General features: G+C 38.8%; 1 protein-coding gene across 6 annotated transcripts in view; it reads left to right on the forward strand.

Moving 5' to 3' along the window:
* The window catches only part of Pls3 (plastin 3), a 95,755-nt gene extending 80,693 nt beyond the window's left edge, over positions 1-15,062 (forward strand). For 5 of the 6 annotated variants that reach the window (XM_048439226.3, XM_048439227.3, XM_048439225.3 and 2 more), the window contains 9 exons: positions 24-50; positions 323-418; positions 2,023-2,218; positions 3,232-3,310; positions 3,859-3,973; positions 4,241-4,374; positions 6,132-6,255; positions 6,451-6,575; positions 13,856-15,062. In XM_048439226.3, coding sequence (XP_048295183.1) covers positions 24-50; positions 323-418; positions 2,023-2,218; positions 3,232-3,310; positions 3,859-3,973; positions 4,241-4,374; positions 6,132-6,255; positions 6,451-6,575; positions 13,856-13,988 — 1,029 coding nt within the window. In that variant the 3' untranslated portion in view covers positions 13,989-15,062. The remainder of the gene's footprint in view (positions 1-23; positions 51-322; positions 419-2,022; positions 2,219-3,231; positions 3,311-3,858; positions 3,974-4,240; positions 4,375-6,131; positions 6,256-6,450; positions 6,576-13,855) is intronic. The other variant, XM_048439229.3, reaches the window with a different exon arrangement.
* The last annotated feature ends 1,122 nt before the right edge of the window (positions 15,063-16,184 follow it).

Below are 16,184 nucleotides of genomic sequence, written 5' to 3' on the forward strand. Positions count from 1 at the left end.
TCATGCTTGTCTTATCTGTCAAGCTTCTTGACTTCAGTAATTCAGTGAAGGTACAGAAACACGCACTAGCTTTATTGTGTTGATGACATCAATACATTGGAAAGCTTTAACAAAATCAAATTCAAGACAGATGGACTTTTCTTGGTAAAGATCTCTCAAATAAGAAGACAGAGAAGAATGCTATCTATTTTCACACACACACACACACACACACACACACACACACACACACACGATCCAAATGTCCTTGTCACCACAGGACAGTAAGATGTAGTTCCTCTCAGCACACGTGATCACACTGATATCTTCAACTCTTTTGTAGGACTCTAAAGCCTATTTCCATCTGCTCAACCAAATTGCACCAAAAGGACAGAAGGAAGGTGAACCACGGATAGACATTAACATGTCAGGTTTCAATGTAAGTACGGGTATTTTTTAAATTCTACCGTCCTATACTAGTGTTGTCTGTTTCTTGTTTTCCTTTTTTTTTTTTGTTGAGACAAGGTCTTGCTATGTAGCCCTACCCTGCCTAGAACTTGCTATGTAGAGCGGATTGGCAGACTCATAGAGGTCCACCTGCCTCTGCTTTCTGACTGCTGGGATTAAATGCAAGTGCCACACCCAAATAATTTTGTTTAAAGTTTCTATGTACCTTCATATAGTGGTGTTGACACTTTTAAGAATTTTTTAAAGGATGTGGTACATGTGACTCACAAGAGACAAAGTATCCTGACTTATTTAGATCATTTATGAGTTCCATAATTATGGTGATACTGGATTTTATGAATGACGTAACACTTTCAAAGCGAGTATGGAGAAATACATACTCTGGTTTATTCACCGTGAGTATGGTTAAAGGCCCGTCTATTCATTATGAGGAACTATTTGGGGAATACTGCCCTCTCTGGAAATACAATCACAGGCATGCTCAGTGGTATGTCTCCTAGGTCACTCTAAGTCATGCTGACAGTCAAGGTGAGCCATCACACCAGCAAATCCTCCCTATTTGATTTTTCCTACTACATTCTTTTGTGTCTTGCCCGAATAGCCATCCCACCAGCAAATCCTCCCTATTTGATTTTTCCTACTACATTCTTTTGTGTCTTCCCTGAATAGCCATCCAGGATTCGTCACTGGCTCTAGAATTTGGGCTAAATTGATCTTCTTAGACCTAAATTCTTACAAAATATTGCCCATTTCTTTCAATTGGCCCCTACAAACCTCTCTTCCCACCTTCATGCAGCTGTCTTCTACTGCTCCAGACACCCGCTCCCTTTTTTAGTTATTTACTTTATTGTTGTTGTTCTTTTTTTTTTTTTTTCAAAACAGGGTGTCTTTGTGTAACCTTGGCTGTGCTGGAACTTGCTCTGCAGACAAAGCTGAAGTTAAAGTCACAGAGACACTCCTGCCTCTGACTCTGAAGTGTTGGGATTAAAGGCATGCACCACCACTGCCCAGCCCCAACATCCCTTTTAACTCCAAGGGTGTGCTTGCTTGTTTTTTCAGATATGTTTCTTTAAGTAAGAAATAAGTGCCCGGAGAGATGGCTCTGCTGTTAAGAGTGCTTGCTACTCTTGGTGAGACCATAGTGATCGCCCCAACACTCACCCACTTCAAGTAGCTCACAACAATCTTTATCGTGCTCAGACATATGGGGGTGGAAGTGATTTTTTTTTAAAAAAAGGTTTTTCTGAAACTATACATATCTAAAATTGAATCTTCAAAGAATTATGGCTCAAAAAATGAGTAACAGCTTTTTTCCTCCTCTGCATTTTGGCATGAGAAATAATCTCAGTGAAGTAAGTGCTTCATTCATTCTTTAGACGTGTGTTCTGGCGCCATCTTGGGGAAATTAAAGGTACTACAAAACCTGTGCCGGCAGGTTTTACATTTATAAATGATTGTATAAAAAGTACCATGTGTTAACTGAAAGTACAATCCATTTCCCAGCCTATGATTATAGGGGCAATTTATATATATTTTAGGATGGCCTTTCAAAGCTGTCTTCTTTTGCTTAAACAGGAAACAGATGACTTAAAGAGAGCTGAAAGTATGCTTCAACAAGCAGATAAATTGGGTTGCAGACAGTTCGTTACCCCTGCTGATGTTGTCAGCGGAAACCCCAAACTGAACTTAGCTTTTGTAGCTAACCTCTTTAATAAATACCCAGCACTTACTAAGCCTGAAAACCAGGACATTGACTGGACTCTACTAGAAGGTAATGTAAAAGTTTCTGTAACGCTAATGTGCAGTCTGTGGCATAAAAACCTACATGCTGTGATGCCAACCAGTGAATTGTTTTGTTCATTTGGTTTTTGCAAGAATCTGCTAAAAGCAGATGCAGTGCTGAGTGAGAACTGGAAACTGCCGGATGGAGATGGTGACAGAAATAAAATTTGCAAATAAAATTGTTAGTGTGGCTCAGTGCCAGCCAGCACTCTTGTCTAGCACAGCCAAGACTAAAAAGAAAAATAAAAATCCAGGGTACTATCATGAGACCAGTTAGGAAACAAATGTTTTGTTTCAGTTTTTACTGATATATCTTTTTTTTTCTGGTAATGCGGGTTTGAGTTTTATTAACCCCCATATTTATTTATTTGGAGAAAAGAGTCTTCTGTTTTGTTTGTTTGAGTTTTTTAACCTAGTCATCTATTTTGAGTCAAGCATTCCATGTGTCTCAGACTGACCTCAAACTCACTATGTCATAAAGAATGGCCCTCAGTTTCTGATTCTCCTGCCTCCAAGTGCTGGGATTATAGGTATCATCTGCAGTTTTAAGAGTGTTACAGTTTAAACCCAGAACTTCATGCACCCTAGACAAGCACTCTACAAAAGTAGTTACATTCCCCAGAGCCTCGGAAGCGGTGAGACAGTGTCTTATCCTATAGTGGAAACTGGTCTGAAACAAACTACGTAGTCTAAGATTGGCCGCGAACTCCTGGCGATATTCTTTCTTCAGCCTCATGAAGACTGAGATTATAGACATGAGTCCCATGTCTAACTAGATTATCTTTTGAAACCTCTAACCAGAAAGATAACGACTACATGCTGAATTTAACCTATGTTTTAGTAAGTGTATTTCAGTTACCCACAGTCACAGTGGCACACTATCATGTGGTAATTATTAGATGAGAATAAAGCCCATGAAATAAGTGAATATATGCACTGGTCCTCTCTATTTATACAGAAGACATTTAATGACTGAATGCATTTTTGTGGATGTTTTAATAGGAGAAACTCGTGAAGAAAGAACCTTTCGTAACTGGATGAACTCTCTTGGTGTTAATCCTCATGTAAACCATCTCTATGCGTAAGCTACCCTACTGCTATTATGAAGTTATGAACATCATGAATGGATTTAGCATAAATTATGACAACTCTGAAATTTTTCTGCATGATCATTTGTAGCAACTATTCATATTGCTTATTAATATTTCATATTAGTGATTTCAATCATTATTTTCCTAATGCATGAAAGTCCAAATTCTTTCTTTGCCTGATCATGGACTGCAAGAAATAAAATATATAAATTTCTTGATGGTACCTTAGGGAACAGGTACTTTGAGTTTCTTAAACAGTTTGGGAATAGTTGTAGCTGACTACCCATGATTCCCTAAGGCCTTTAGCTTCCTGTACTGTTTTTGCTGACATGCAATGGTGTGTATCTTAACTGGATTCTTTTTCTTCACTATTTTCCTACCTTCTGCCATTCACTACCTACTAACCCTAGTATTAGTTTTGTTCATTGCATTTACTGATTGAGAAAAGTATGAGTCGTGGGTATTGTGACTTTATAGATCTTGTTTGATTTGTGTTACTCCTTACAATTATTGATGAAGTTATGTTTCGAATTGTTAGTGACCTGCAAGATGCCCTGGTCATCTTACAGCTTTATGAACGAATTAAAGTTCCTGTGGACTGGAGTAAAGTTAACAAGCCTCCATACCCAAAGCTGGGAGCCAACATGAAAAAGGTAGCACATCTGGAATCGTCTTCATTTCTTTCTTTCTTTCTTTCTTTTTTTTTTTGCTTTAAAACTTCTTGACCATAAGCTGCTTCTTGAGGATAGGAACTGCATCTTGATTTTGAACAGATTCCTGCCATTACACAACACACATGCACAGGCACGCACACACGCATGCACTGTGCACGTACACTCACAGAGGGGTGGGAGACAGAGCTCATGTAGGTTGAACAAATGTCAATCTTTAACCATTTCTTTCTTTTTAAACATTTGCAGTTAGAAAACTGCAACTATGCAGTTGAATTAGGGAAGCATCCAGCTAAATTCTCCCTTGTTGGCATTGGAGGACAAGACCTGAATGATGGGAACCCAACTTTAACCTTGGCTTTAGTCTGGCAGCTGATGAGAAGGTATTGTGTACAGTGTTAGCCATTGAAGCTTCATAGTAATATGGATCTATGAATTCACCCTTAGTATATTTTCACAGATTTTAATTAATCATTTAGTTCATGAAATACATTTCTGAGCTCATTGTGCTTAGGCTCTGCAATGGGTTTTCTGTGAGTGTATGTTGGATCTTTACTGGGAGATACCTCCTTGTGAGTTAGACAGAACTGTAGTTGTTGCCAATCTTTCAGAGAAGTCTGCTGTGTAGACTTCAGTCTGATGCAGGGTCACTCAAGAAATTGTCAGATGGGCCTGGAAGTGGTGACACACACTTTTAATTCGAGCTCTCAGGAGACAGAGGCAGACAGATCTCTGTAAGTTTAAGGCTAGTCTGGTCTACAGAGTGAGTTCCAGGACAGGCTCCAAAGCTACCCACAGAGACCCTGTCTCAAAAATCGAAAACAAACAAACAAAATTGTCAGTTGGGGTACGACTCTAGCTCAGTGGTCCAGGATATACTTAGCTGGCATGGAGGCTGTTTTCAGACCACCAAAACAAATAAGTTGTCAGAAACCAGAATGGTGACTTATACTTGAAATCTCAGCACCTAGGAGTCTGAGGAGAGGGATGGATAGTTGGAGGCCAGCTTGGGCTACATAGAGAATTGCAGGACATCCTAAACTATAGAGTGAAAAATTGCCCCAAAGAAACAATCCCTCCCAAAAAATATAAGAAGAAATAGGGACATTTATATGTATCTAATTGAAAATGAAGATCTGGGCCAGCAGGATGGCTCACTGGTTAAAGGCCTTTGAGGACCTTGGTTCTGTCCCTGGTACTCACATGGTGAAGGAACAGAACCATCTCCTGCAAACTGTTCTCTGACTGACCTGAGTTCTGTCCCTGAAACTCATGTGGTGAAAGAACAGAGCTGTCTCCTGCAAACTGTTTTCTGACTTCCATAGGTATACTTTGGCATACATGTATCCACATACATATAATAACTATAATTTTTAAGAAATTAAAGAGTCCTTTATTTTGGTATATTTTTAGTAATTCCTTGAGAATTTTATATATGTATACAATGAGCCCTAATAATATCCAACCCCACTTCTAGCCCTTCAAACTCCTGCTGGATTTCCCCCACTTCCCCTTCCTACTTTAATGCTTTTTTAAAATAGCCCACAGAGTTCGATTAATGCTGCCCATATGTACACAGTGTGGGACAGTCATCTGGAGCATGGGATACTATTAGGAGCCACACACCATGATAGAATATTGTCTGTCACCCAGTGGCATAAACTGCCAATGATCCTCTGTGGGGCTTCTGCAGGCAACCACAGCCACTGTCGAGTTCTAAGGGCAACAGGTCCAGATGACGCTGTTTCTCAGCACTCCTTTCTGAGTTCTGGTCCTTGCGGTCTTCCCATCCACTTGGAAAATGAACATCTCTTAAAAATAACAGCCAGAGCATTCATTCTGCCTAGGTACCAGCCAAAGCACAGGGTATGAGGCGTATGTGTGTAACTGAGTATAGCTTGGTTCATACCAGCTCAGATGAAGGTCAGAGATTAACTGCTGAGAATCACCTTTCGTCACTCACTGTAGGATCTGGGAGTGAAATTCAGGATGTCAGACACAGGCATCAAGTTGCTTTACCCAATAAGCCGTCTTGCTAGCCCCCATGAACTCTTCATGATAAAAGTGTTCATGAGACATTTCTCTGTTGCTTGCGTTTTTCTTCTTAGAATAAATTGATGTTCTTTGCTAATTCCCTTAGATACACCCTTAATGTTCTGGAAGATCTTGGAGAAGGTCAGAAAGCGAATGATGACATCATTGTAAACTGGGTGAACCGAACATTGAGTGAAGCTGGAAAGTCAACTTCCATTCAGAGTTTTAAGGTCAGTATACTGCTTATTATACATTATATTTGCTAGATAGTAGCAATTATTTTAAGGATAACTTTGGGTTTGTTTGTAAGAATTATTGTTGAGCTATGCCAAGATTTTTCTTCCCTTGCCCAGGCTTACATCAAGAACACATAATTTGTAAGTATTGAAATTCTTAGGTTTTTTTGTTTCCCCCTTTTTTAATAGGACAAGACGATCAGCTCCAGTTTGGCGGTTGTGGATTTAATTGATGCCATCCAGCCAGGCTGCATTAACTATGACCTTGTTAAGAGCGGAAATCTTACTGAAGATGACAAGCACAATAATGCCAAGTAAGAACAATTGCTCCATGTCATATAAAGAACACTGATATTATACCCAGGGAATCCACTCTAATTTGGGTTCTCTCCCTGGATAGTTATGGCATCTGGAAACGATCTCTTTATTGATGGCTTTATTGAGATCCAGTTCACAGACATACAATTTACTCATTTAAGTACAGTATCTAATGGTTTTGACCTTGTTCATGCTGTTATATCCATCACCACAATCAATTTTAGAACACTTAACAAATAGTGACAGAACCTTTCTGAGCCTCACTCGTCATTGTCACAGCACTCCTGAGCGTGCAGCAAACAACTTAGGTTCTAGCTCTGTATTTGCCTATTCTTGACCATTTCATCTCTTCACTATTTACCATAAATTATATATCCCTGTCACCAACATCTCCCCATTTTAGCCCTTCACATAAATACTCAAGCCTCTGTCCTTTAGTGAGAATAGCTTTGTGGAGCCCACACAAGACAATGAAACATATATAGCCTCTATATGAATGCAATTCTATCATTTGCAACAGTGTGGGTGACTATGGAGATGATGTTGAATGTCAAACACAAAAATACAAATATGGTGTGATCTTAATTCTGTGAGGAGAAATATCATTTTCCACCTATATTTTTGTTTTATGTGTAGGGGCGTTTTGCCTACAGGTATGCCTATGTACCACTTGTGAGCCTGTTGCCTGAATAGGCCACAAGACTGTGTCTTATCATCTGAAAATGGACTTCCAGATTGTTTTGAGTCATCATGTAGGTACTGGGAATTTAACCTGGGTTCTCTGGAAGAGCAGCCAGTGAGCCATCTCTCTAGCCCATAAGAGAAATATTTTTAAGCTTAGAGTTCATCTCACACACACACAAAAAAAAAAGGATGAAGAAAACTTTTATTTTACAGGGTTCAAAGGTTTAAAATTAATTTAAGAAAAATGATAAGAGTCACCAAGATGCATCATCAGGTAAATGCTCTTACTACAATATCTGATCCCCAGTACCCACATGGTACAAACCAAGAATTGACTCCTACAAGTTGTTCCCTAACCTCCATGCATACACCATAAGTATGCATTCCACATACACAGGCACACACAAATAAATAAATACAATCTTTAAGATTTAAATATATAAAAACAAAATTAAGAAACAAGACATTGTGATACAAGCCTAGAAGTCCAACTACTCAGGAGAGTAAGGCAAGAAAAGGGCAGATTCTCAGCCAACCTAGGCAAAATAGCAAGACTCAGTCTCAAAATAGGAAAACACACAAGAAAGGATGGGGTGTAGCTGAGTGGTATAGCGCTTGGGATGAATGAATAAGGCACTGGGCTCCATCCTTAGACCCCACTCACCCCATTTTAAGAATTATGTATGTTGGAGATAGTGACATAGCACTAATCTATGCACTCTGCCATCTGAGGCAGGAAGATGATGATTTCAACAACAACCTGGGCTATACAGTATGACACTGTCAAGAAACAAATAATCAACAAATAAACAAAAGGAAATTAGTAATGTGTCTGACCTTCAAGATTTTAAACACCTGCTTTAGGGGATTATTGGGACAATTTAATGCAAATATGTACAAACTTTTAACAAGGCAAAGAAAGCACGTACAAGGATGGCTTACCATACTTTAGAGTGTTTGTCTATATCTTTTAACTTTTTTCAACACATTATCCAATTATGCCTCTGTTACTTGCTATGAGTCAAGCACTCTTGCAATATATGTTGAGTTTACCTTCTTCAGTCCCAAATCAGCAGGGCACACTTGCTATCCCTTACTAGAAGCCTGAATCTTGGAAGTTTCTTACATTATAGCAATATGTAGGTCTTTCCACCATTTCTTCCCTTCTTCACTAAAGACCAAGACTGTGCTCTAGTTTACTGAGGGACCCATGATAACTCTACCAATACATGCTGATAACCAGTCCTCAGCAGTGCTTTGTAGGTGAGCAAAAATGCTGCCTTAAAAATCGCAGAAATTATAACATCATTTCTTTTATCTTTGAGAAGTATTTATACTGAAAATGTTGTATTTTAATATCCATAAAGATTCCTGTAGCAGTATCTTAGAAATCCTTTCTGAATCATTTGAGGTTTGATTCTGCCTGTTCTCTTAGGTGCACATGTTAATCATTTTATCTTATACTTTGCCTGTCCTTGGCCCAACAATTCTCTATGTAGCATGGAAATCCTCACATCTAGCTCTTATTTCAGTATCTGGAAGTACCTGGTGCATTGACCTTAGCACTTGAGTTTTACATTAGGCACTTAATGGTTGGGAAGTAGCATACAAAAGTCCCTGAGTTCCACTCCCAGCACCACACTCACCAAAGAAAAGTATTTGTTATCTCATTACATGAAATAGAGAATTTTGTAATTGATTGTGCATTCATCCTGGGTAATTGCACACACACATATGTTGTAAAAAAAAGCAACGGGGCTGCTTCCCACCACACGGCTTCCAGCTAGCTTTACACAAAATAATTACATGGAAACTGTATTCATTTAAACACTGCCTGGCCCATTAGCTCTAGCCTCTTCTTGGCTAACTCTCACATCTTAATTAACCCACTTTTAATCATCTGTATATCACCATGTGACTATGGTTTACCAGGATGAGTCTAACCTACGTTGGTCTCGGAGAGGAGAGCCATGGCATCTGCCTGACTCTGCTTTCTTTCTCCCAGCATTCTGTTCTGTCTACTCCACCTATCTAAGCTGCTGTCCTATCAAAAGGCCAAGGCAGTTTCTTTATTTGATCAATGAAAGTAACACATAGGCAGAAGGCCCTCCTACTCCATTTCCCCTTTTTCTGTTTAAACAAAAAAGAAAGGCTTTCACTTTCTTTTTATAGTAAAATTACATATAACAAAACAGTTATCAAGCAAGAATTACAGTTATAATATTTATATCTACTTTATCTTTTATCATAATTAAGGAAAACTATAACTATAACTAACCATTCTTCAACTCCATCAAAGACTCCAGAATTATATAATATTACCTAAGTAAACAAGAACTAAGCAACTTCCAAACTCTAGAAATCACAGAGACATCTCGCCGCCTGGACAGTCACCCAAAGTTCTTTTGTACTGTTGGGGCATCCATCTTCAGCTTATAGGCCCATAGTATCCAGCAGACATTTCCATGAAGTAGGAAATTTCAAAGGCAGTTCAGTCACTTTCTTTTGTATCCTGTAGAATATCTCACAGATTCTTTCATGAAACAAGAACCCCAAAAGATCATCTCACCTTTAGGCAAGTTCAGCAGTCCTCTCTCTGTGGGTTCTTTGTGTCCAATTAAGCAGTCCAGGCAAGAGCAGTTTCTTGCCCAAATGGCTAACCAACTCCATAAGGAGCCTTTTTGATGTCCATCCTCCTCTTGAAGTAGCTGGTGCTGCCAAGAGCAGACGTGTCTCATTGTCATGAAAAGCCCTAAGTTATTAAGACATTTAAAATGCCATGTTGTATAGTCTTTGAAAGATATGAAGAATGCCTATCTAACTGAAATATATCTCTATATATCTAGAAAATCTAACCAACATCACTACAAGCTTGATTATTATTGATGATTATCCATTAACAACCTATATTTCCTAATTATACATCACATTTTAAAATGAACTACACAATCACAATACCTTAATCAATATCAGAAATGCATATACATATAACAAAATTTACCTTAAAATTTATATCAATAGAGTAAAATTTATACCGATGTAAATTAGTCATATCTATATCATATCCTCCTTTAAATGTAAAAGAACATTTATAAACAATATCTGGGAATATGGATGCCGTTATTTCTCTCCAAACTGCTTCATGCTGTATGGGGGTGTTGTTATTCAGGTCTTTCATGGTATAACCTGTGTGCTAGGTTCCTCTCAGTCAGCAGTTGTGTGAAGTGATTTTCTGAAGGGGTTCACTGCAACCTTTCAATAGGGTGTGGTCTATCATACCATATTTAGGTAGAAGCAATCCACAGGGTCTCATCCTCTGTGAAAACAAAGGAACTTTTCCAAAGCATCATATCCTTAGATCCAAATTCTGAAATCAAGATACTTTTAAAATACTCAATGAAATGTCTCTCTGTATTTAGCTCCTTCACAGTCAAAAAATTCAAAGAAAATACAATATACAAAATCCAAACTCTCTGTGAATTTTTCATTTTTACGTGGCTTATTTTTCTTTATATCTTTTAATCTATAACTATCTGTACTCTTTCTCTTTAAAGACTTTACCTCTTTTTTTAAAAGCATTAACTTTATTCTCTATATTCATTTTCTCCTCTCTTCCAAGCCTACATACATCTATCTAACACTATGACCCATTTAGAGGTCTTTTATGTTTGAATCTGTCCTATTGCATTGTCAGGAACATTTTGCTTTGCACTTTTAAATCACTAAGTGCTTAAGAATCTAAGCTGTGACATTCCTAGGTCAAAAATAGGTACGGTGGGCTTGCCCCACCCAGTCCAACATGGTGGAGCCACTTGTGACTCTGAATCTGTTGTGCCTCTGAGCTGCAAAGTGGCGGGCTGCTCTGGATGTTGGCTCCACCTCTCTCCAATTTCAAAATGGTGAGCGTACCATTTCTCCTAGCTCTGGGTCTGCCAGATAGGAGCCACACTCAGCAGTTTAACCCTGAGGCTGAGCGTGCTGCACAGAAACTCTTTTCATCCAAGTTACAGCCAAATCTGACACGCAGAGCACTGCGCAGCTTGGAAACATCTCTCTGAATGGTGGCAGAAATCTGCCATGCTCTCCTGCCTGCCTAAGCCTGATTCTGCCATCTGTCCAGGTGCAGGCGGGGAGCTCTGAGCCATTAACATGGTCTCAGAATACTTTCTTCCCAATCCCAAGCAGGCACACAAACATTTGGTCCCACAAAAGTCATTGAAATGCTGTATAGCCGGAGTTAGCACTGGCGGCACAGCCCAGGAAGCCGCGTTTTAAAATGGCATGACTTTTTCATTTTTTTTTCTTTATAAGGCTGCTGAGTCAGGAATTTCTCTCTGCAGCACACCACCCACAAACAGCAAAAAACTGTGTTAAACTCTCTCTCTTTTTTAAGCTTTCTCAGGTTTTATATGGAGTTAGCAGACCATGTTGGGCAGTCACTCTGTGGTGTGTGTGTGTGTGTATATATATATACACCATATATGTATACCACACATGGTATATTTACCATATTGCAGGGGACATTTCTACCTCTGATTAAGATACTTGTATATTGTTTATGTATTTATATATATTTACCATATTCCAATGTATACTTGTACATTGTTTACATTTGGAGGCCATTGTCTTCATTTATTGCACAATTGTTTATTGTCTTAGTCTTTAAGTTAGATAGGTATTGAGAATTATATAGATCTATAGTCATCTATGTTTGTCATTTATTAGACTAATCTGGTTCTTTAGATACATAGAGATTATATTCAATATAGATAGATAATCTTCAACCTCTTCAAAGAGCTGTTGAGAATAGCCTTTAATCTAACTCAGAGTTCCATGGTAGTGAGACACAATTGCTCTGGGCAACACCAATCTACTCCCGAGAGAATGTTGAGCATCAAAGACACGCCACCTGGAGCCTTTCTTCTTGGCAGAACTGGCCTTTTGGCAAAGAAATGCCCATACCTCAACCACTGACAGAGATACAGAGTATCCGTAAATGGATAAAACAGGACTGTCATATCCTGCCAAGACAGGGTAAGATAGTTTTGAAAAGTTCCTTGCCTTTGAAAATGGTATGTCAGTTACGTTAGGCCTTAGCCAAAGTTGGTTGCTTCAACGCTGCAAATGTGACTTTGGGTGATTGCCCAGGTAGCCAGCTGTCTCTGTGATTTGTTGCATGTTTTGGAAGTTGTTTGACTGCATTTCCTAATTACTCAGGTAACATTATTTCCCTTCTCAAATCTTTGATGGGGTTGAAGACTATATAAATGTAGTTACTTTCCTCTCGTGACTTGGCCAAGTTATTTATTATACAAGACTTAAACTAGTTAGAATAGGATATTTGTTCTTATTATATGTAATTTTGTAGTGGTTTAGAACTCTCTTACTTAAACAAAAGGGGGAGGTGCTGTGGGAGCTGCTTCCACTCCTTCAGCCAATAGACTTTAAGATACCAGCCCACTTGGGCATGGTCTCATTTGCTTTAAAAAGCAGCGGTAGCCTTGTGCTCACTCTCTTGCTTCCAGCTCCACTTCCGGCTCCTAGACTCCTTTCCTCATTGCACAGAGGGCTGTTGTCTGGGACAGTTATCCGTAGGTTTTTCCCCTTTAAATAAATAACCATTCTATTAATCATAATTCCAAACTGGTGTAGGATTGTTTGTGACTTATGCCTTCACACACACACACACACACACACACACACACACACACACACACACACACTTCATTTTTATATGACATTAGTGCTTCAAGCTTTTTTTTTTCACTCCACATCCATATTTGGAAGAAATGAGTAAATAAAGTTCAAAATAGTAGACAGTAAAATTTTAGTATAACTTGGAGCTGGAAAGATGGAGGCTCCATGCTTGCTGTTCTTAGAGAGAACCTGGATTCAGTTCCCGGTACCCACATGGTTGCTCACAAACCTCTGTAACTCTGCTTCCAGGAGATCTAATGCCCTCTTCTGACCTCTTAAACCACCAGGAATACATGTGGTACCCATTCTTGCATGAAGAGAACACACTCATACACATAAAATTAAATAAATAAATCTCCTATTTTGATTTAGTATGAATTCAAAAATCAATTCCAAACAAAAATAAAACAGAAAACAAATGTGTAATTATTAATAGGTACTTTCTTTTTTTCTGAAACACTGTCTCACTGTGTGGTTCTGGCTACTTTCAAACATACATGGACCCTTGGACCTCAGCCTCTGCCTCCAGCCGCCATGCCCAGTTCCCTGATTTGTACTTTCAATACAGAAATTTTGTATCCCAGTCACCAGATTATATAAGAGGAAATAGATGGTGTCCTTTGGGCTGGAGACCTGGGTCAGTGATTAAGAACATTGGCTGTTTTTCTAGAGGACTTAGCTTTAGGTCCCAGTCTCCACAGGGCAGCTCACAGCTTCCTTAACTCCAGTTTCGGGATATATAACACCCTCATACAGACACACATGTGGGCAAAACACCAAAGCACATAAAACAAAAATTTAAAAAATTTATTAAAAAATTCAAAGGTTAAAAAAATTCAAAGGTACCCTTGACTAAGAAGACTCTCATCTTGATTTTTGTCTCTTCCAAACCTAGGTATGCAGTGTCAATGGCTAGAAGAATCGGAGCCAGAGTATATGCTCTCCCTGAAGACCTTGTGGAAGTAAAACCCAAGATGGTCATGACCGTGTTTGCATGTTTGATGGGCAGGGGGATGAAGAGAGTGTAAAATAACCAATCTGAATAGAACCAACCTTACTCACAGGTGCATGATTAGCCAGTCAGCTATTGCCAGGTGAAGTGTTCATGACTTAAGGAATTTGTGGTCATTTAAAGGACTTTCAGTTTTGATTAACAAGACTAGCTCATCATGACAGCCTTCTGGAAAGACTTTTAGTAACAAGCAATTCCTCTTTCCCTTCGAGCTGGATCTGTCCAGCACACCTGAACATGCTCACAACAGACCATCTGCTCTCTCCTCCTAGAATGCTGCCCTTGATATTTCCTGTCACTGTGTATTATCTCTCTGTGTATCTTTTCACTCTTAGGATGTCCATCTCTTGAGACTTGCTTACATGGGTAGATAGGACTAGGATTAGCTTGCCATTTTGCTTTCTTACTATCAGTGGTCAGATTCTATGTGGAGAGGAAGTGTCCTTTGCTTACTTTGTAGTGCTGAAAATCTGAAGTAACTGGCTGTGCGGAATGTACTAGAAGCTTTTCTCATTCGTTTATTCTTAAAATCAGTATCTTTTTACAGTATTCTTTCTACATGATTATTTTTTGTACATTTAAGAATATTTTGATTACAGTCAACAAGTCTGCTGATTCGCTACGTTTTTTAAGGGGCTTCAAGTAAATATGAAAATAAGCATAGACTATAGGTGGAGGAAAATGGACCCTAAGGTTATATTTTCCCCTCACACCCAGGCTCAAATCAAATGGAATATTTTGTCTTCAATGAGTCAGTTCGACACTTGTTTCTTTGGTCTGAAACTTAATCACAGAACTCTCTTTCAATCTAAAATTCTGCTGAACATGACACTTAGGAGGAGGAAGTGAGCTCAGAATTTAGATGATGATTCAATAAGCAAAGAATGCCAAATGAACAATAGATTTTTAAATTCAACACCTATAACAAAGATGTGGTTATGAGAAAGAGAAAGTATGTATGTCGGACTTGATGTTATCTTGCTTTGTCAAGCTTTTTGCTATAGTTCTTGAGATTATTATGTTAATCTAACTCTGAAAAGTGATGTAATTTGGTAGCAACTTAGTTCAAATAAAGGCATTTGCATAATAATTCGTCTCTGTTTTTTTTTATTTGTTTGGTTTTAAATGTTTGTTTTTATTCCTATTGTGTGTTTGGGGGTGGATGCCTGTGGCCTGCAGAGGGCACTGTTTCCCCTGGATCTAGGGTTACAGGCTGTTGTGATCTGCTTGTTGAGGGTGGTGTCTCCTAAACTTGGATCCTCTGAAGGATCACTAAGTGCTCTTAATGACTGAGGCATCTCTCCAGTTCACTGTTTTGTTTTTGAGATAAGTTTCCCTGTGTACTTCAAAATGGTTTTGAACTTGAGTTTTTCCACTTCAGTTTCCCTAGTGTCAGTTTTGCAGGTATGCCTGCCTTAGGTCTTGGTACTTCTGCCCCATACCAGTAAGACTATGTTGACCTAAATTTCCTCCTTTTTCTGTTGCATTCTATAAAATCATTTGTATTAGATTCGATTATGAAGGTTGAATTAGAGGTGTGCAACTAAGGACAGAACAAAAAAAATTGTACATGTAATGGTTTCCTCAAACTTACCAGATATTTTTCAGTGGGAGTATATCAATCAGTAGAAGAGAACATTATATTCAAAAGGTGTTGGGCTCAACCCTAACCCCCTCAAAATATTTTATCCAGAGTCCCTTCCCTCTTCACCTTTAATCTTTTCAATGTTCTTTAATGTACAGACCTTGAAAGGGGAGAATCTGACTGGCCAGGGAGGAGAAATAATTAAGGCAGGTTTTCTTAACCTCTTTACAGTTGTCACTGGGTGTGGATTACTTTCTCTGAGAGGTTAGGTAAGGTGGGCCATCCTGTGTACTACAGGAAGAATAGAAGCATCTAGAAGCCTTATGTAGCCACTGTCTACTGGATACAAAGACCATACCCCTGGTTGTATCCATCAGAGTCAATTTATTTCTGGGATATCAAATGAGCCTTATCAGGAAATCACAGAATTAGGATGCCCTTTTAAGGTTTTGTGTGATTGATAACATGAAATCCAGTCCTTTTAGAATCTACTCACATGGCAACATCTTATAATAGTAGGAATAAGCATGGTGATAGACACCTGTGGTTACAACACTTAGAAAGCTGAGGCATAAGGATGATCATTTCTAAGACAACCTCAGCAGCTTAGAGAAATCTTGTCTCATA

Source organism: Myodes glareolus, chromosome X (assembly GCF_982192425.1).
Source record: "Myodes glareolus chromosome X, mMyoGla1.1, whole genome shotgun sequence".
NCBI lineage: Eukaryota > Metazoa > Chordata > Mammalia > Rodentia > Cricetidae > Myodes > Myodes glareolus.